The sequence below is a fragment of the Orcinus orca genome, chromosome 2 (genome assembly GCF_937001465.1).
Source record: "Orcinus orca chromosome 2, mOrcOrc1.1, whole genome shotgun sequence".
Classification (NCBI taxonomy): Eukaryota; Metazoa; Chordata; class Mammalia; order Artiodactyla; family Delphinidae; genus Orcinus; species Orcinus orca.
This window is the reverse complement of record NC_064560.1, coordinates 125,898,284-125,920,157: the sequence shown is the minus strand read 5'-3', so window position 1 is coordinate 125,920,157 and position 21,874 is coordinate 125,898,284. Positions and strand designations below refer to the sequence as shown.

Sequence of the window (21,874 nt, the reverse complement as noted above, 5' to 3'; positions counted from 1 at the left end):
TCTTAATTGTTGTGGGTTTGTTTTTGTAGGTCCTTTTCTTCTCTTGTGTTTCCCACTTAGAGAAGTTCCTTTCGCATTTGTTTTAGAGCTGGATTGGTGGTGCTGAGTTCTCTTAGCTTTTGCTTGTCTGTAAAACTTTTGATTTCTCCATCAAATCTGAATGAGATCTTTGCTGGATAGAGTAATCTTGGTTGTAGGTTCTTCCCTTTCATCACTTTAAATATATTGTGCCACTCCCTTCTGGCTTACGGAGTTTCTGCTGAGAAGTCAGCTGTTAACCTTACAGGAGTTCTCTTGTATGATATTTGTAGTTTTTCCCTTGTGTGCTTTTCATAATTTTCCTCTGTCTTTAATTTTTGTCTCTTTGATTACTATGTGTCTCAGTGTGTTTCTCCTTGGGTTTATTGTGCCTGGGACTCTCTGTGCTTCCTGGACTTGGGTGGCTATTTCCTTTCCCATGTTAGGGAAGTTTTCGACTATATTCTCTTCAAGTATTTTCTTGGCTCCTTTCTCTCTCTCTTCTCCTTCTGGGACCACTACAATGCAAATATTGGTGAGTTTAATGTTGTCCCAGAGGTCTCTTAGGCTGTCTTTATTTCTTTTCATTCTTCTTTTGTTATTCTGTTCCATGGCAGTGAATTCCACCATTCTGTCTTCCAGGCCACTTATCCATTCTTCTGCCTCAGTTATACTGCTATCGATTCCTTCTAGTGTGTTTTTCATTTCAGTTATTGTATTTTTCAACTCTGTTTGCTTGTTCTTGAATTCTTCTCGGTGATTGTTCTTTAATTCTTCTAGGTCTTTGTTAAACATTGCTTGCATCTGCTCAATCTTCGCCGCCGTTCTTTATCTGAGGTCCTGGATCACTATCATTATTCTGAATTCTTTTTCTGGAAGGTTGCCTTCTCCACTTCATTTAGTTGTTTTGAAACACCTTCTTTTCACTTCTTGTCACATTCTTGTTTTAATTCAAGTAAGTAATTTATTAAGAAAGTAGAGTTTCGATACTTAATAGTATTAGCCAGACTCTCTTCATTCCAGAGGCACGTGTGTGGTATTTATCTGTCTCCTGTTTCTTTGTATTATTAGGGATTCAGGAATCTCAATGTAAAGAACTGTTTGCTCAGTGTCGGTCAGCTTGTTTGTCTAGTTTCTTGTGCAATTATTTGTGCTAGTGAAGTGAACACAGCAGAAGATTTGACAGGGTCATTTCATAGCTTGTTCTTTCCCTAGGATTAGGTTTACTTTATGCAAAGTATGACTGTATTTATAGCAAGAAGTCAAAACATTGTTACTTGCTCACATCAACTATTTTAAGGCATGGGGACTTTGTTTCTGCAGACAGCTGTGATGTTGCCTTACACGGACTCTCAGGGCAGTGCTGTCAATCTAGTAACAATGGCTATGACTAAGTCATTTGAACACAAGAATCGTCTTCTTCAAATGATACATATTCACCTACATAGATTTTCTCACCAGTTAAAATGATCTATTTTTTAGCTCTTACTAAAATTAGGGTCTTGAGTAGAGTTATCCTTCTGGCAAGACTCTGGCTCAGCGGACCACCTAGGTACTCTTATATTATTGTGCGTGTTCAGCGATCCCTAGGCTCAAGCATTCATTCTGGAAATTTACAGAGTTGTCTACAATGTGTAAACCAAAACCAGACACGATTCCTATCTCAAATTGCTTTCAGTTGAGTGAGGAGCAGGTAAGTAAAACAAATCGTATGCCCTGCCTGTACTCCCACTAGCCTGGACCCAGCCATGTGGAATGAGGGCTCAGACTGGAAGTAGAGAGCTGATGCAGTTATCACCAGGGAAATAAAACCTGCTTGAATACTTTATTTCCTCTATTTAGATTTATTTTTGTTCTTTTATCTCCCTCTCCATTTCTTTGGCCTGTTTATCCTGATGTTTAACTCCCAGTGCTCAGGTGTCCAACACCCAGTGTGCAGGACTCCAGAATGTTAGGGAAGAAGGCAGTGTTTACCTTCAGGTGGTTGTCCAGACATCCACCCTGTTAGGTGAGGACAGAGACTACATCTTCCAGTACCATTAAAACTATGACAACTGTTAAATTCTCCATTATGCAGTATGCAGAAAGCAAACAGCATGGCTGGCTAAGAAGCAGCAGGAGGTTTTGTTTGGAGTTACATAAAAGTTGACAGAACTATTCCTCTAGTTTCTTGATCCTTTGGTGGAATCGTCAAGAAAATCTTGGCTCAGGTGTTATGCAAGGCAAACTGCCCTGCAAGATCCCTGTATAGCACAGGGAACTATACTCAATATCTTGTAATAACCTATAATGGAAAAGAATCTGAATAAGAATAGATACGTATGTATAACTGAATCACTTTGCTGTACACTTGAAACTAACACAACACTGTAAATCAACTATACTTCAGTAAAAATATTTTAAATGTTTAAAAAATATTCTTAACACTTTTATCCATTTAAAGAACTGAGATGCTTTTATTTGTAAAGTGCAGTTATTCCATTTGTCTTTAATTTGTTAAAAATAACGTAAAGAAAACAAAAGCCTCGAAACCAAGGGAAGTATTCTAAGTTGGCCATACAGATGATTAGAAATATGCTTTTATTATTTAATTTGTTGCTATCAAACAAAAAACTGCAAATCTAAAAATTCCCATGTAATTCCTACACCCCAGAGGTTGGCAAACAGTTTTTCTGTAAAGGGTCAAATAGTAAATAGTTTAGGTTTTGAAGTCATATAGTCTGTGTCGTGACTACTCAACTATGCTCTTATAACACGAAGCATCCATGGTCAATGCATAAATAAATGGACATGGCTGTTTTCCAATAAAACTTTATTTACAAACACAGGTGGCAGGCTGCTCTGCCCTATGGCTGTGCTTTGCCAATCCCTGCTATGCCATAAGAAGGTATCCATAAAGTTCCAAAGATTTCTTTTTTTTAATAAATATTATCATATCTTTTTGAGGAGACTTAAAATAAAGAATACATTAACGGATAGAAAAGAAGAAGAAGGAAATTAGATGATCCTAATGCCTAAGATACATTGATGCTGAGTTTTCAAGGGTGAGACACACAGATATGGACGCTACCATTAAGGAACTCACAGAAGTAGTAGTGAAAATAGGTCTTAATCAAATAATCAAAGAAATAAAGCAGAAACTGCAAATGTGAAAATGCAGAGGTCTATAATTCTAAATATGCCCCCTGAGCTTCCTTCAGCTACTGACTCTTGGACAGATGTATAAGAATGAATAGGCATTTACTCTTTTTTTTACTCTTTTGAAGGGAGGAAAAAAATTTAGGAAAAGGAAAATAAATAAGAAATCACCTACAGTTGCTATGAAGGGGTCATATAGTAGGAAAAAGGTACTTTTAAGAAACTTAAGGACTTCCCTGGTGGTGCAGTGGTTAAGAATCCGCCTGCCAATGCAGGGGACATGGGTTCAAGCCCTGGTCCAGGAAGATCCCACATGCCGTGGAGCAGCTAAGCCTGTGCACCACAACTGCTGAGCCTGTGCTCTAGAGCCCACGAGCCACAACTACTGAGCCCACGTGCCACAACTACTGAAGCCCGCGCGCCTAGAGCACGTGCTGTGCCACAGAGAAGCCACGGAAATGAGAAGCCCGCGAACTACAACGACGAGTAGCCCCAACTCAGCACAACTAGAGATAACCCACATGCAGCAACAAAGACCCAACGCAGCCAAAAAATAATTAATTAATTTTAAAAAAAGAAAATAATACCAGTATTGTTGAAGAGAGAGAGAGACAGAGAGGGAGAGAGATTAGGAGTACATTGTGAAATGAGGTTGGAGACATAACAAGATCCTAAATTATGCAAGGTTTTGTAGGTCATATTAAGAAGTTTTGGGACTTACCTGGTGGCACAGTGGTTAAGAATCCACCTGCCAATGCAGGGGACATGGGTTTGAGCCCTGGTCCAGGAAGATCCCACATGCCGTGGAGCAACTAAGCCTGTGCACCACAACTAGTGCGCCTGCACTCTAGAGCCTATGAGCCACAACTACTGAGCCCACACACCGTGACTACTGTACCCCGTGCACTCTAGGGCCTGCGTACCGCAACTACTCAGCCTGCGTGCTGCAACTACGGAAGCCTGTGCACCTAGAGTCCGTGCTTCACAGCAAGAGAAGCCACCACAATGAGAAGCCTGTGCACCGCAACGAAGAGTAGCCCTGGCTTACCACAACTAGAGAAAGCCCACGCGCAGCAACGAAGGCACAATGCAGCCAAAAATAAAATAACTAAAAAATTTAAAATAAGTTTCTCTTTATTCTAAGAGCAAATGGGGATCCAGGTGATTGACATGCTCAAATCTGTACTCTGACAAGATCATTCTCACTGTGGTACAGAGGACTACATTGAAGAATGATGGGGTGTGTCACATGCTGGGGAGCAAGGGACTAAAATGGATTTTTAATTAGGATGGTGGAGGTGAATTAGCGTGTGGGGTTTGTGACATGTTCTGGAGACCTTCAGGAAGCAAAGTCAACAGAACTGGGAGATAGACTAGATATACTATTTCAAAAATGAATAACTATGAAGCAAAAAAACCCATATGAGTCTTAATATACCCTAAACTGAGGATAGCAGAAATAGCTATTTGCCTAAAGAATGCCTATTCTCTCCTATTTCTTACTAATAGAACCACAGTTTTGATGTGAGTGACAACATGCTGAGACTGAAAAAATACTGACATCCCAGACTCCTTTGCAGACGGGAGAAAGGTGGGGACATGGAATAACACTCTGGTAAGTGAAATGTAGCAGCTGTTGGGTGGATTTTCTGGAAATGATTGACTTGGCCAGCATGTACTCATTTGCATCTTGACGTTCTCTTTCTTTCTGTCTGTAATGTGTATAAAGTGGATGGATCTCTAGCAGTTTCTGCCAAGTATATAAACAAAAGTGACACTTTAAGGACAAGAGACAGAGAGCTAGAAGGAAGCCCCTTGATTTTTTATAACATGATGACGGTAGTATACCAGCCCTGGACTGCATATGATACATATGACAGAGCTTCTTCACGTGAGAGGAAAGTAAACTCCACCTTGTTAAAAACATTATTATTTGAAGTTTTTGTAACTTGAAGCTGACCCAGTCTCTAACTGATATAGAAGATGTTCATTCAAAATACAATGCATCGGGCTTCCCTGGTGGCACAGTGGTTGAGATTCCGCCTGCCGATGCAGGGGACATGGGTTCATGCCCCGGTCTGGGAAGATCCCACATGCCGCGGAGCGGCTGGGCCCTTGAGCCATGGCCGCTGAGCCTGCGCGTCCGGAGCCTGTGCTCCGCAACGGGAGAGGCCACACTAGTGAGAGGCCCACGTGCCGCACAAAAAAAAAAGCTATTGAGTCAGTCTACCAAACATTTAAAGAAGAATTAACACTGATCCTTCTTAAACTATTCCAAAAAATTGCAGAGGAACGAACATCTCAGCACTATCTGCTTCATCACTTTGGTCTTATGATCCAGCAGATCCAAAAATGATGCTTGGCGTTTCCATGGCGAATAGGATGGAGACATGGGAAACACCAACAGGAAAATTGCAGCATAGTCCACTGGTATTGGGGGCTGTGGGCAATATATGCCCTTTTCTTTAAATATTGATCCTCCTTTTAAGAAACAGTTTCTGACTTGCTAATTGACCATGGCAAAGTCTGAATATCTAACTTAGGAAAAAACTAACTTAGTGACCATGCAGCCTGAACTTCCATCATGAACCAAGTGTTGTCCAACCTACATACCTGCACTGTTGATCATGCCCAGCAGCAATCTATCATCAAGTGGAAATGATATATAAGAGACGGGGCTCAGGCATCCCCAGAAGATCCAGGTAAGCTGAATGAGTAAGCACCTCAGATTCCTTTGACACAAACTCTTCTTCTTTTGTATACTCTCCCTTAACCATGCCTATAAGCTTCTGGGGAGTTCCTTATAATCAGTTAATAAGGAACAAGAAAATCAAGCCTATTTTTCATATGGATTTGCACATTATTTTGGTACCACACAAAACTAGCACTATAGCCCACTGAAGGCTGAAGATGAAGGACAATCCCTCCACATCATCAGGTGATACCTTTTGGTTATTCATGTTCTCTACAGTGAGAGATGGCCAGAGGTACTGATCTACAGTGATTCTTCGGCAGTTGCTAATGATTTTTCTGGTAAGAGACTTGGATGGAACAAGATCGGAAGATTAGTGCCAAGGAAATCTAGGAAAGAGGTATCTGGATGGACCTCTCAGAATGGGCACAGACTGTCAAGATAAGTATGCACTATGTGGAAACTGGCCAAGGGAAATGGAAGCTCTTAATAATGGACAAAACAATGCACTCTATGGATGTGTCAGCATCTTTCCCCAGCCACCTCGATGCTTGGTCAATGATCCCATGAGCAAAGTGGCCTTGCTAGCAGGAATGGAAGATATGCATGAAGTCAAAAATATTGATTTCCCCTTACCAAGCTTGACCTAGCTAATGCTCTTGCTCAGTGACTAATCTGCCAAACTCAGAGACTAATGCTGAGGCCCTGATATGGTGTCATTCCCCAGAGAGACTGCCCAGACACCTGATGACGAGTGGATTGCATTAGACATCTTCCATGATGGAGATGACTGAGATGTGTTCTCACAGGAGTCGACACAGATACCTGCATATGAATTTGTCTTCCTTGCTCATTGTACTCTGCCAGCATCATCCTTATAAACTCACAGAATGCCTAATTTCATCAAGGGATTGCCCACAGTATTTCTTCTGAGGAAGAAACTATTCTCACTGCACAGGATTACAGCAGTGGGCACATGCCCATGGGATTATTTATCTTACCTCATACCCCATCACCCAGAAGTGGCCGGCCTGTTGAAATGTAGAATGGCTTATTGATTCCGTTATAGCAGCAGTTGGAAAACAACTCTGTAAAAAGATGGGATTGTGTCTTATATGATGCAATATATGCTTTATAGCAGAGACTATTATATGATGTTTTCTCCCCCATACCCAGAATGCATGAGTCCAGGAATCAAGGAAGTGGCTCTGGGAGTGGACGCTCTCACTATTATTACCAGTAGCCTACTAGCAGTATTTTTGCTCCCAATGTTTGTAACTTTGAGCTCTATTGGTTTGGAGGTCTTACTCTCTAAAAGGAGGAAGGCTTTCCCCAGGGGAGACAGCAATAATTTCACTGAATTGGAAGATAAGACAGCCATGTGGCCATTTGGGCTACATATGTCTCACAGCAGTGGTTAGAAAATGAGGTTACTCTACTGACTGGAGTGATTGATACCAATTACCAAGGAGGAATTAGGTAGCTGCTACACAACAGATATAAAGAGGACTATGTCTGGAATCCAGGAGATTTCCTAGGGGAGCCTCTGGGAACTTCCAAGCCTGATACTAAACGTTAATGTTAAATTGCAGCAAGCAATAAAAAGACAAGATTTTTGAGTACTCAGACCCTTTGAGAATGAAGATTTGGATCACACCACTAGGGAAGTAACCTAATCCACTGAGGTTATGGCTGAGGGCAGGGAAAATATAAACTGTGTAATAAAAGAAAGAAGCCGTCCATGTCAATTGCAGTATCCTGACCAAATTGGGAATCAAATAATGTAGTAGTTTTCTGTATTTTCCTTTTGCTCTTTATATGTGTGTTCCTTTGTATACATTGCCATTCTCTTCTTCTTTCTCCTCACCATAATTATTTTATATGCAGATTGTCAGAGATTAAGTTTACAGTTTAGTCTGTGTATAACAGCATTTTCAGTGAAATTTCCTCTGAATTTTAGAAGTAATTAATACAGCCAGTGATCCGTAGTGACTGCTGGGATTATGGGTCTCCTCATTTGGGGGAAATGATGAGAACGTCTTCACTTGTTCAAAGGACAGCTTTAGCTTGTTAGATAGAAACATAGAGTCATTTCACCGTGTTTGGAAGTTCAGATGTGTATGGAGGGGTGTGTAGGAAAGATCAGAAAGATGAGGCATGCCACTTATCAATTTATTGCCTTTCAATTATAAATCCACCCTTCATGGATTCAGAGGGTGACTCTGGACATGGACCTTGTAAACATTTCTCCTTCGCCAGCTGGCATGATGTTAAGCTTTGTCAGTAGAGGGAACGGGAAGGACACTGCAGGAAGAAGCAGCATCTCTTCCAGGTCCTGGCATGTTTTCCACACTTCTTTTTTGTTTTTGTTTTTGTTTTGCGTTGCACCGGCCACTTACTGCTATGGCCCCTCCCGCTGCGGAGCACAGGCTCTGGACGCACAGGCCCAGCAGCCATGGCTCACGGGCTCAGCCGCTCCGCGGCATGTGGGACCTTCCCATACCGGGGCACGAACCCGTGTCCCTCTCATCGAGAGGCGGACTCTCAACCACTGCGCCACCAGGGAAGCCCTTCCACACTTCTTGTTCCTGCAGTGCTTGGCCATCCTGTGGGACACCAGTGATGCTCACCTCCAGCAACATTTAATGACAGCCCCACAGGTGGTTTCTTGGCAGGTTTCACAAGCACCCAAGCAAATTCAGCAGCACTCCCTTGCCAGCTTCCTATAAATTGTGTTGGAACCCTGGGAGGTGTTCTTCTGCCTGTCAACCTTGTTCTCTGGCACCTCAGCAAACTTCCCCATCCAGCAGGCTGCAGCCACACACTCCCCAATGAAGCCTGAGTCATTGGCTTGGTAGGAGAAGGGGGTACAAATTACAACGTGTTAGTTTCCTCGGAACTCTGGCTTAGTCCTAGAGATAACAGCGTCTCCCTACCTATGCTATTCTTATGTTCTTTAGAGTTCTTTTTACTCATTAGTAAATAACTCCCTGTTATTAGTTAATAATTCTTTATATTAAACTTTCCTTGTTCAAATTGCTGTGATGTTTCTCCTGATTGCACTTGATTTGGGTAGTATGGGTCCATGAAGTGCATGAGAGGAAAGGCATTAGCTGTAGAAAGATCAGCAACCACATGTCGGGAAACAGTATCCTCCTTTTCAGGAACTGTGCTTCAGTACGTGGTGATGAGCACACGTGGGGGTGGATGCTACGGCAGAGGAGATAGAGAGGAGGGACTGCACCACTTAAGCCTGGGGAGCCCCTCTGGGCCAAGAAAAGGATTTTTATGCCATTACATAGTTTTATTTCAAAAGTATTTTTCCAGGTACTAATCTATAGGATAAATACACTTACTATTTTAAAAATTAATTTAGGCATTGTAGGTAATGAGAATTTCCTTGAACAAATTTTTGAGATTAATCTATAGCTGACAACTGATGGCAACTGTATCTGAGAGATAAACTCAGTGTCAGTCTCTAGAGAGAGAATGCCCCACTGTGGCCAAATAGGGAACTTAGAAATATTTTCAGTAACTCTTAAGGGGTTTGTGCTCTGCTTCCTTTGTAAAACCAGTTACTGTGTCCCTCAGAGCACAGTAATACACCGCTGAGTCTTCCTCTTGAGCTGATAGTTTTTTCAGATGGAAGGATGCCTCACCCTTGTTGAGGTCAGCCGTGAAACCTCTGATACTCTCTCTTGAGGTGTGTCTCAGGAGTAACTGGAGGTGTTGTTTGGGGTAGTGTACATACCAGAAGAGCACAGGACTCCCAGAATATGAGTAGTTGCACTTCACCTGCACTGGGGACCCTTCAAAGACGGAGATGTGGTCCTCAGGCTGAGTCACTGTCTGGGCTCTTGTTCCTCCTGTAACACCAATTCTGGGTCAGGGATTGTCTTGCAGACAGAGGAGAATAGTTGTTAAACTGATTCTAAATCAGAAGACCAGAGAAAGATAGAATAAAAAGAGACTTTACTCACTGAGTGTGAATATCATCACAAGCACTGAGATGAGGGTGGGCTTCATGTCTGAGCTGTGAGGAAACAGGAAGCTCCTTTCTGCAGGTTTTTCCTGGAAACAGTTCAGCCACGTGGACACCCTGACAGAGCAGTGAGTGAGTTTACACTGGCACGCAAAGTAAAATCTCTTCCTCAAAGGGCTGGCTGCTTTCTGGCTTTCTATCAAGTTCAAGTTGTGTAGCATCTTCCTCTAGAGGCCCTATCTGATACTGCAGATAATCTCGGGCTTCAGGAGGCCTTCAGTTCTGAAACAGAATGGTGAGGGATTTCCTCCACAGTTAGTAAGACAAAGTGTAATGCTGTAGTAAGTGAAGAAGCATGTTACCAGAAAGGTCCAGATAGAGATATCGACGGAACATAATAGAAAGTCCAAACATACAAATTATTTATGGAAATTTAGTTATCAAAAAATAGGGAAAAGATGGTATATTCAGTAAAATATGTCTTCATGAATGGAGAGTCATCTAGAGATCAGCAATTAAATTTGGATGCATACCTTAACATCAGCTATGAAATAAATTCCAAATAGAGATAATTAATATTTTAAATAAAATGAAAGCATATTTTTATAAATTTAGGATGGTCATGAATTTTCTAAACATGAGAGTCAGAAAGAATAAGGGAAAATATTGATAGATCAGCCTTCACAGAAATTTAAGCTTCTGTACAAGTATGTTAATGAAATGTGTAAACATTAGCATATCAAGGTATTTTCCATTCATCATCATTGATTTTGACCTTCCTCACACCAGGAATGGCCCTTTAGAACTTTAGTTCTACAGGTTTTTTTGACCTAAGAATAAGGCAATTCTAGAAAGATGGTAGATTTAAAATGTCCCTGATCCCCTGTGCTTAGCCAAGGAACTTCTGTGGAAGCCAGCCATGCTGTGCCAACAGAGCTTAAGTGAGGTGTCCCATTGAGGCTCATATAGAAATCTGGGGTCAGTAGCAGGGAACTCCAGGATGAAGAGCAGAAAACAATAGGTTGTAGAGAAAGCTTGGCATGTACAGATCAATGGACATCTAAGAAGGAAACTAGTTGTTTGGGGAAAGCCTTTCCTCTAGCCCCCAAATAGCTGAGAAGAAAGTAACAGGTAGGCTGAGTCCCATCTGTCCTTAACGAAGAGGAGTACAAGGAGGTAGGAGAGCAAAGAGATTTCCTTCTAGTTTTTCAGCAAGGTACTGGCATTGTTGCTGAGACCAGTGCCCTACTGTCTGCTACATTGCTGATCACAGGTATAGAAATATCTAGGCTTTCCACCCTCACAACATTGCCTCCACTTAAAGTGCCCCAGTAATCAGACATGTCAGGAAGGAGTAAAGAAAGGGAAAGGTTACCTCAGAGAAAAATAAGGGCTTCATCTGGGGAAAATATAGTCTGAAAAAATTATCAGAGTCAGTGACACAATTTCCCTAGCCAAAAATCAGGACACATAGTTTGACAGTGATCAAGAATTCATTTACAAGAAAGCTCTCACAAAGAAAGAATATCTCACTCAATGCATTGTTTATTTATTGAATCTCTTAGAAGAAAACATAGGAAAAATACTCTTTGACATAAATCACAGCAAGATCTTTAATGACCCACCTCCTAGAGTAATGAAAATAAAAACAAAAATAAACAAATTGGACCTAATTAAACTTAAAAGCTTTTGCACAAAATCTGCAGATTCGGTGCAATGCGTATCAAAATCCCAGTGACATTTTTTACAATCCTAAAATTCATATGGAATCGCAAAGGACCCCAAATAGCCAAAGTAATCTTGAGCAAGTAGAACAAAGTGGGAGGCATTTCACTTCCTGATTTCAAAATATAATACAGGGCTTCCCTGGTGGCACAGTGGTTAAGAGTCCACCAGCCGATGCAGGGGACACGGGTTCGTGCCCTGGTCCGGGAAGATCCCACATGCTGCGGAGCGGCTGGGCCCGTGATCCATGGCTGCTGGGCCTGGGTGTCCGGAGCCTGTGCTCCGCAACGGGAGATGCCACAACAGTGAGATCCCCGCATACCGCAAATAAAAAAATAATAATAATAATACAAAGCTTTTGTAATCAAAACAGTATGGTACTGGCATAAAAACAGACTTACAGGCCAATGGAACAGAAGACTCCGAATTATTATTTGTGATTTGATTCATATGATATGCTTAAAAAAACTGCCCTCCAAAATATTGTAAATAGTTTACACACACAGAAGTTAAGCCTCCCTGAATTCGAAATTTCGTCATTTCTAGTGGCAGAAAAATGAGTCATTCAAAATGTTGAGCCTGGAAAGCTGCCTCAAAATAAACTAACAAACAAAAATTAAGAAAAATACAAAGGCTTAAACCTCAACCTCTCTACACACACACACACACACACACACACACACACACACGCAAATTTAAAGATTTAAAGACAAAATTAATCTGAGAAAAACTAAAGAAAATATGAGATAAAATTTTATCATTTTAGAGTGCTACAGATTTTTAAGCATGAAATAACTCAGAATCCATAAAAGAAATTTTTCAAAAATTTACTACATACTATTTTTAAAATTCTGCCTGCCAAACAAGACCATAAACAAAGTCAAAAAGGTTAATTAAACTTTTTTAAAAGACACATATATGTGACAGTCTTATGACAAGTTTCTTAACATAGAGAATGTTCTTTAAAATCTATATTTAAATGACTATAACACAGTAGGAGATGGGAAGATATATGAATAGACAATTTATACAAAAACATATAAATGACTTTTAAATGAAATGAAGCTCCATCTCATTCATAAATTTTAAATTATTAATTTTTTTTAAAAAAGCCTAACTGATAAGCAACAGTCCAGAACCTTAGTAATACACAAGGTTTGGGGAAAATAGATATTCTGCCTAATCATGACTATTGGTGGTAAAACTTATCTAGAAGAAAATTTAGTTGAATCATATAGACTATGAGTATGCTACTTTCTTGAATAATAATTTTTTCCTTGAAGTGAATAGTTAATTATTACATTTTAAATTTTTAATTATTTTGGCTTACGTACTTATATGTGCTATTGCTCAATTCATCAATGGCTAACTTCCAATTTTCTGCTGGGTTTGGGAAATGATCACTGCTTGTTACACAGGCACTGGTAGAGAACATGGGTAGTCTGCTGCTTATTTATTTTCAGTCTTCCTATTTTCAGCCTTCACTCCCTGAATGCCCTCAAAACACACAAACACACACAGCACCATCCACCCTATTTATTCAAGTGTAATTAATGCTTCAGGTTTCTAAACCCTTCCACAGGGGTACAGCACACATCCAAGTGCTTCTTGTTTCTTCTTACATTGGCCCCAAGTCTCATTGTTTATGTGACTTTACCTTGAAATTACTTTGGCCCTGGATGAGGAACTATTGATGTCAGACTCTTTTTTCAAAATCACTAATGAAGAGTTGGGTATGGGGAATATTCACTTCCTGTTCTTATTCTCTAGAAATTTGTATGAGTTTTGTATCAACCAGAGACTGAGGGACAAACCACCATAGACTGTGCCACAGAGTGGATCAAATGGAGAGACACTCAGCCTCCAGGCCCCTTGTTGCCACTCAAAGAGTTTGCGCTCAGCTGCCCCTGCGGTTCCCATCACTGTGTCACTCAGAGCACAGTAGTACACAGCCGAATCTGAATCTTGGACTGAGGCTTTCTCCAAGTGGAAGGATTTTGATTCTTTGTGGTATGTGGCTTCAAACTCCTTATTGGTTCCCTTCTCATTGTCCTTCATGGCTTTCAGAAGGACCTGTGGACCTTCTCCAGGATATTGAACATACCAGAAAGTAATGGGGTACCCAGTGGCTGAATAAGTGCAATTTATGGTCAAGGCAGCCCCTTCTGGAAGAGTCATTTGGCCATCCATCTGGGTCACTGAGTCTTCACGGGTTTGTCCTGGGGAAAAATAAAAGAGTTCTGTATCATTTTGGGCATAAAGCTCTAGGATAAAATTATGATTAAAGGTTTTGTTGACATAACAGAAGAAAGAATCCAAATTTTTAGAGGCATTTTGCTTACCAAGCACTAAGAGTATCACAGTCACTAAGCCTGGAGAGGAGTTCATCTCTAGAGTGTCTCCTGAATAATGTCCTTGACTCTTCACATGAAGAAATATTGAAGTCACTGTGAAGGGATAAACCTAAGCCTAGTTTCAGACAGGAAATGTGTTTGTGTTAGGAAACTGCACCCCCTGGTGGACAGACACTGAAATGGGATGCACGTTTCCTGGTCTCCTCAAGTCAGAAAAATGTTATCCTTGACTTTATTCATGAGGTACATGCCAGTCTTCAGGTGGTGCTTGGAAATCTGATCAAGAGCTGTCATAACTTGTCAGGTCTGTTTTGCTCTTAGAACACTACCTGACATGGAAGTTCTTTAACAGAGCATCCCAGGTATTTCTGCAGCTGAGAAGATAACAGTTTTCTTAAGCACTTTATATAGTACTTTATATTCTCAGGTATCCATGGTGGGCCAGCCTATAATCCACTGAATGTCAGAAAAGAATCTGAGGTTGATTACAGAGGACGTAATAAGAAGCCAAATCAGTACTGAGTGAATCTCTGTGCTTCAGCATTGTACCCCAATTTATAGAGCAACAGTGACTGACATGTGTTACATGCTCACTAAATATTTGTTATACCAAACAAAACTAATGAATCAAGGGTCACCGATTGAGGAATCACTACTACTTGAAATATAATATTTTATCGGTCCCAAAATAATATGTTTTTAATAAAATCTTTTCAGAGGAAAAAGCCACACTATCTTATCAATAGTCAAAGAATCCTGAATTTCAGAATCATTAAAATGTGAAAACAAAAGAAATATCATAATTGAAATGATCAAATCCTTATAGAATGGTCTGAGATCAATGTCTTATTCTCCTACTATTTTCTTGACTCCAAGATAAAAGGGTTGGCCTATGTGAATCAGACAAGTACTAATCTTATACTCTTAGTGAATAACCTCAAGGATGCTTTCTGTTACCATCCATCTGCCATATTTTATTGCCAAACTTTAATCGAATAATTTTCCTCCACTTGGTTAGGAACTCTAAAGATGTGGATTTGTTTCAAAAGCCTCGAGCATGAGTTAGGACTCTCTTTTTTCCCAGCTTTTCAAATTATTAAAGACATAGCTGATATTCATACAACAGCTAATAATAGAATCAATGTGTAAGTGATTTAAAATTACAGATTCTGGGATCCCACAACTAACTTCATGAATCATACTTTCCAGGATTGAGACCCACAGCTGTGTATTTTTTTTTTTCCCTTGGCCCTGCTGCACAGCTTGTAGGCTCTTAGGTCCCCACCCAGGGATTGAATCCGGGCCCTCACAGTGAAAATGCGGAGTCCTAACCACTGGACTGCCAGGGAATTCCCACAAGTGTGTAATTTTTTAAAGCTCCCCGATGGTTTTGTTGCAGCCAGTCTGATGCCAGTTTATAAGATTTCATTTGTGATCAGTGTCCTAGACTGAGATGGTCATCAAAGATCAGGGAGTAGGGCTTCCCTGGTGGCGCAGTGGTTGAGAGTCCGCCTGCCGATGCGGGGGACACGGGTTCGTGCCCCGGTCCGGGAAGATCTCACATGCCGCGGAGCGGCTGGGCCCGTGAGCCATGGCCGCTGGGCCTGTGCGTCCAGAGCCTGTGCTCCGCAACGGGAGAGGCCACAACAGTGAGAGGCCCGCGTAACGCAAAAAAAAAAAAAAAAAAAAGGTAAGATTTTTTGAGTTAAAAATTTTTAAGACTTTTAAAATTGATTTTTATTGGAGTATAGTAATAGTAGATTTACAATGTTAAGTTCTGCTGTACAGCAGAGTGAATCAGTTATACATGTATATATATCCACTCTTTTTAGATTCTATTCCCATGTAAATCATTATACTCTTTTTTAGATTCTATTCCCATGTAAGTATTCAGTAGAGTTCCCTATGCTATACAGTAGGTTCTTATTAGTTATCTATTTTATATATAGTAGTGTTATATGTCAATCCCAACCTCCCAATTTATTCCTCCTCCCCATTTCCCCCTTGGTAACCATAAGTTTGTTTTCTACATCTGTGACTCTACTTCTGTTTTGTAAATAGGTTCATTTGTACCATTTTTTTTAGATTGAACATATAAGCAATATCATATGATATTTCTCTTTCTCTGACTTACTTCACTCAGTATGACAATCTCTAGGTCCATCCATGTTGCTGCAAATGGCATTATTTCATTCTTTTTTATGGCTGAGTAATGTTCCATTGTATATATGTACCACATCTTCTTTATCTATTCCTCCATTGGTGAACATTTAGGTTGCTTCCATGTCCTGGCTATTGTAAATAGAGCTGCAATGAACACTGGGGTGCATATGTCTTCTTGATTTATGGTTTTCTCTGGATATATGCCCAGAAGTGAGATTGCTGGATCATATGAGAGTTTTATTTTTAGTTTTTTAAGGAACCTCCATACTGTTCTCCATAGTAGCTGTATCAATTTACATTCCCACCAGCAGTGTAGGAGGGTTCCCTTTTCTCCACACCCTCACCAGCATTTATTATTTGCAGATTTTTGGATGAAGGCCATTCTGATCAGTGTGAGGTGATACCTCATTGTAGTTTTTGTTTTGTTTTGTTTTGTTTTTTGTGGTGCATGGGCCCCTCACTGTTGTGGCCTCTCCCGTTGTGGACCACAGGCTCCGGACTCACAGGCTCAGCGGCCATGGCTCATGGGCCCAGCCACTCCGTGGCATGTGGGATCTTCCCGGACCGGGGCACGAACCTGTGTCCCCTGCATCGGCAGGCGGACTCTCAACCACTGCCCCACCAGGGAAGCCCCCCTCATTGTAGTTTTGATCTGCATTTCCCTAATAATTAATGATATTGAGCATCTTTTCATGTGCCTCTTGGCCATGTGTATGTCTTCTTTGGAGAAATGTCTATTGAGATCTTCCACCCATTTTTTTGACTGGGTTGTTTGGTTTTTTGACATTGAGCTGCATGAGCTGTTTGTATATATTGGAGAATAAGCCCTTGTTTGTGCATTCATTGGCAAATATTTCTCCCATTCTGTGGCTTGTCTTTTCATTTTGTTTACGGTTTCCTTTGCTGTGCAAAAGCTTTTAAGTTTCATTAGGTCCCACTTGTATATTTTTGGTTTTATTTTCATTACTCTAGGAGGTGGACCAAAAAAGATATTGCTGTGATTTATGTCAGAGAGTGTTCTGCCTATGTTTTCCTCTAAGAGTTTTATATTATTTGGTCTTACATTTAGTCTTTATTTTCATGTATGGTGTTAGAGACTGTTCTAATTTCATCCTTTTACACGTAGCTGTCCAATTTTTCCAGCACCACTTAATGAAGGGACTGTAAGACATTCCTTTTAAGATTTCTACTCTACACAACTGCTTTCGAAATGCAAATATAAGAGGCAGTTACAATACAAGATCACTTAGCAACCACCCATTACCATTCAACTTTTAAGACCCTGAGAAAATGGGATTAGAGGTTGAAGGAGGAAATTTGAGGGAAGGAGTATTTGGGATTGTGTAACACTGATTGAAAAAGAGGGCCTGGAGGTTTCCAAAATGTGCCACATGATGGCAAAAATACTTTTGAAGGAGTGGTGCAGTGAAGGGCAAGAGCAGAGAAACGGGATAATTCATAGTCTGCTTCTCACAATGTCCTTTTAAGAGCCACTAATTATTGATCTTTTTGTGGATAAGACTGATGGGAGGCAGGTAAAGCTTACATTATGGTAATTGAGCTATTCCATGCTAGAGGTGTTAATAAGACAGAATGAGGATTAGCACAAAGTTTGTGACATATCAGGCACCTTAGAAAGTAAACAAGTGTACCATTAACTCAGCTAACAAAACTAAATTAAATGAATTCATTAAACGGTGTAAAACTGCATAATATTCAAAAAGAGGAAAATCACAAAAAGATTTCACAACCTTCCTTATTCAAAACAATACCTGTAATATAATATATATTCAATAAATATTTAATGAACAAATTGAAAATCCAAAAATTCACGCATATTTTTACTAATTTTTGAATCAGATGTCTCTGAATTTCCTTAGTCAATTCTTCTAGCTCATTCTAATCACTAAATGGCAAGGATTTTATGTGGCTATTTTTTGTCTTCAATAAAAAATTTGAACCCAAATTTTCAGGGATAAGGTTGTTTTTGATGAATGATAGCTCTAGACCTGGTCTACGAACCCAGAGAAATATGTTCTTAGAAGGAGTGTTTTCCCTCTAACCCTACACCTGTGCTGCCACAGCCCTAACCAGTTCCTGTCTGTGAAGGCAATTCCCTGCCCTGGTCCCTATAGCAGGCAGATGTATCAAGCAGAGCCCCGGGTTTTGGTATACCTGCCTCCAACACGCCTCTCACTGTGGGCTCACTCAGTGCACAGAAATACACTGCAGAGTCCTCCAGCTGTGAAGCTGAGATGGCAAGTTTGATGGATTTGTTTGCCTTCTGGAAATTCAGTGAGTAGCGACCTTCTGTTGTATTTTGCTGGTTATAAGAGTCCTGACGAATAAGGAGAATCATCGCCCCACTGCTGGGCTGCTTGTACCAGTATAGACTATAACTGAACTCATTTGTGTCATATATGCAATCCAGGGTCACAACCTCCTTCTCCTGCACTAATATTACTGGTTGGTCTTGAGTTACCTTCTGGGCAATACTGGATCCTAAAGAAAAGAAAAGCAGAATCAGAAGTTTAAGAATAAGTACTGTGGAACGAAGAAATTCTGTTTTACACTCTACTGCCCCTTCTTCCCAGGGTGCCCATAAACCACCTGTTCCCCCAGTCCTTAGGTCCTAGAGGGGTACAATCCCACTGGGGCCATCCTTACCTAGCCACAATGAAGCCATGACCACCTTCAGAAGGCTGGAGAGAAGCATGTTTGAGGTCTTCCTCTAGATGGAAAGTGTCTTCTTCAATTTCAAGGCTCTGCAAGGTGAGGTGAGCCTGACAGGGTGAGGGAAGAATTGTTGAGTTATGTGTTGCTGCTGCCCCGCAACAGGAAACAGGGGTTTCCTGGAGGAGCAAGTTGATGTGGGTCATGTCAGCTTCTCTATGGACTAGGTGAGAGTCTCACTCAACCCAGACTTCCTTTTGCATTAACCAGCTCTTCAACTGATAGCAATTACATCTGAAAATAAACAGGAGGTAAATTTGTTATTGAAAGGGAGATTGATGATTCGACCAAATGCTGTGTTTAGTTGTTGCGTCTGTGATGGAACTTATTTTAAAATACTACATATAATGGATTATGGAAACAACCTAAGATGTAATGATCATGTATCCTTATTTACACCTATGTATGCTTTTCTTTCACCTAAGGTAGAAATAAATCACTTTATGATAAGAAGGCAGATCTCTTTAGACTAGTTACTGCAGCTTTTTCAACCTATATATTGATATAGCAATCAATATAATTATTCACCACAACATCTGTCCAGTTACCTATCTTGGGACCTAATAGCAGGAGAAAAGATAATCTCCCTTTGCAGAAGACTAGAATGAAGCTTGCAGACATGGAGTCCTGTCACAGAGGTCCCCTTCTCTTCTCTATTAGTTTTGACATCCCAGCTCTGTTCAGAAAGGCCAAAATAGATGCCAGAGTTTGGTCATTAGGTTATCAAACCTTTGAATTTATATTTTTCCCATTAACTCAATTGGGACCCTAAAAGAGCCACAAGAAGCCCCTATATTCTGTGCGCCCAGCTCTAAGGGAATATATTGCAGGTGACATACACCTCCATAAGACAGCTTATGGATCATACACCTCCATAAGACAGCTGATCTTAAGTTCACCACTGATTGTAATAAACCTTTCTTTGTGTATGAATGTAAAAGGAAAGCCATGCCTAAGGATATTACTAAACAACATGGCAAACAACAAAGACCCATTGCCTATCCTGGCCTACCCCTTAAAGTTCAACAAAACTTATACTCCTTGTCTCAAAGTAATTACAGCCTTGGCTAAATTGGTTGAAGCATCTTCAGATCTTGCTCCGGAATCTCCATTTAAATCTGATGGTACTACATACAGTACAAATTGTTCTCCAATCTAAACCACTCAAACTTTGTCTACCAGTTAGTTGACTAATCATAAAATAGTAATTTCTCCGCATATTATTCAACTTTGTTACACTTCTCAATTAAAGGATCCCATGATTGTACTTCTGTTGTTCAAAATGCCTTCATGTCCGGAACAGATCTTTTGGACACTCTCATACAAAATTCTGAATTGACATGTTTTTAAAATAATCTTACTTTAAATATTGAAAAGAAAAAATACCAAGCTGGTTATGCAGTAGCTACTCTAAACTCCCTTTAAAACCAATCATTAGCAGGAGTAAAATTAACTCAAGTAGCTGAACTTGTGGATCTCTCTTGGATATATTAAATTACAAAAAGTATACATACAGTGTTAGTTATAGAATTTTTTTTTTTTTTTTTTTTTTTTTGGCTGTACGCGGGCCTCTCACTGTTGTGGCCTCTCCCGTTGCGGGGCACAGGCTCCAGACGCGCAGGCTCAGCGGCCATGGCTCACGGGCCCAGCCGCTCCGCGGCATGTGGGATCTTCCCGGACCGGGGCACGAACCCGTGTCCCCTGCATCGGCAGGCGGACTTCAACCACTGCGCCACCAAGGAAGCCCTAGTTATAGGTTTTTAACACAGTTCACAGCTTCCAAATACTAGGAATACAATGAGGTTTTTTAATCATCTTAACCTTTTCTTAACCTTCTTGTGTATCTCATGTATGCCTATTAAAAATACATGAATTATTTGATGTCTTCCTGTTACTCAAAGAAATTTTTTTCATAAAAACCAACTCTCACAGTGTAAAAGACTCTGTAGAAGCTAGGAAAAAATGCTTGAGCAGATTATTATGCTAAGCATCCCTTTGTGACTTAATCCTTATGCAAGCACCTCTTCTAGAACATAAAGAGAAATCCATGGAGAGGTTCAATAATTCCATCTTAGATGCACAAAATTTGACCCCAGTTTTGTAAAGAATCATTAGGAATGATTGATTTGTTTGATTCATGAGGACAAGATATATCAAAGCCAGGACAGCTGTCTGGTGGAGCCTAATGATCTCCGATGAACTCTTGCTAAAGTCCTCCAGAGAAAAGACATCACAGTAGGGACGTATTGGCTGCAACATTAAACAAACACTGGTGGGGAAACTTCTAGAATGGCAAAGAATGGGGTCAGTTCATGCCTTTCTTGGAGCAAACAAACTCCCATAAAAATCTGTAAAGGTGGGATATGAACTGGAATACTGTCCCAAGGAAACATTTGGGGTATTTCGAAAAGGAGTTAAACAATTGCTTTTTCCCCATGGGTTATGGGTTATGGGTTATACTAGTAGTAGTATTTTTATTTCTACATGGGTTGAAGCAGTCTTTTGTCAGAGAATCCACAGCACTCACGATAGTTGAAAATCAACTTGATATTGTGTTTACTACCTGTGCCATTTCAATGTATAACTATATAGGGGAGCTATAGAAAGTTTTGGCCCTCACTCAGAAATTTTACTATTCTTATCATCCCTCTATCTTCTGAAGAAGTGGAAAGAACAAATGGAATATTAGAACTGAGATGAATTACTGTATCAGACACCTTTGAACTACTATGGCCTAATGCATTATTAATTAGCCTTGGCCCCCATGGCCCTGCTTTCTTCCCCTGACAAAGTCATATGTTGTCTCACTATGAACTGGTCACTGATAGGCCCAGGTAACTCACAAGGTCCCAAACGACACGTATGCCAATCTTTCACAAACTGAACTAAAATAGATAAACCCAATATAATCAGTCCTTTCATCACAGGCAGAGGTTGATTTTTTAGCCTTTCATTTAATCAGCTGTTACATGACATTAATCTGGGTGACTGGATGCTCTGCAAGATACCTAGAGAAAGACTGCCATTGAGCTTACAGAAATGACCTTATTAGGTACTATTTGTTACCAA

The 21,874-nt window shown here is 40.4% G+C and overlaps 1 protein-coding gene and 3 gene segments (V, D, J or C); 1 reads left to right on the top strand and 3 right to left on the bottom strand.

Annotated features, from left to right (window-relative positions):
- LOC117199197 (T cell receptor alpha variable 9-2-like) overlaps positions 1–14,116 on the bottom strand; it is a 153,426-nt gene extending 139,310 nt beyond the window's left edge. The window contains exon 1 of the V gene segment in view: positions 14,019–14,116.
- Positions 1–21,874, top strand: part of SALL2 (spalt like transcription factor 2) — a 915,550-nt gene that overhangs the window by 808,493 nt on the left and 85,183 nt on the right.
- LOC125963594 (T cell receptor alpha variable 9-2-like) lies at positions 12,432–13,979 on the bottom strand. The segment is given in 2 exon segments: positions 12,432–13,774; positions 13,898–13,979. Coding segments are annotated over 2 exon segments (519 nt in total).
- Positions 17,948–18,934, bottom strand: LOC125963597 (T cell receptor alpha variable 14/delta variable 4-like). The segment is given in 2 exon segments: positions 17,948–18,574; positions 18,740–18,934. Coding segments are annotated over 2 exon segments (465 nt in total).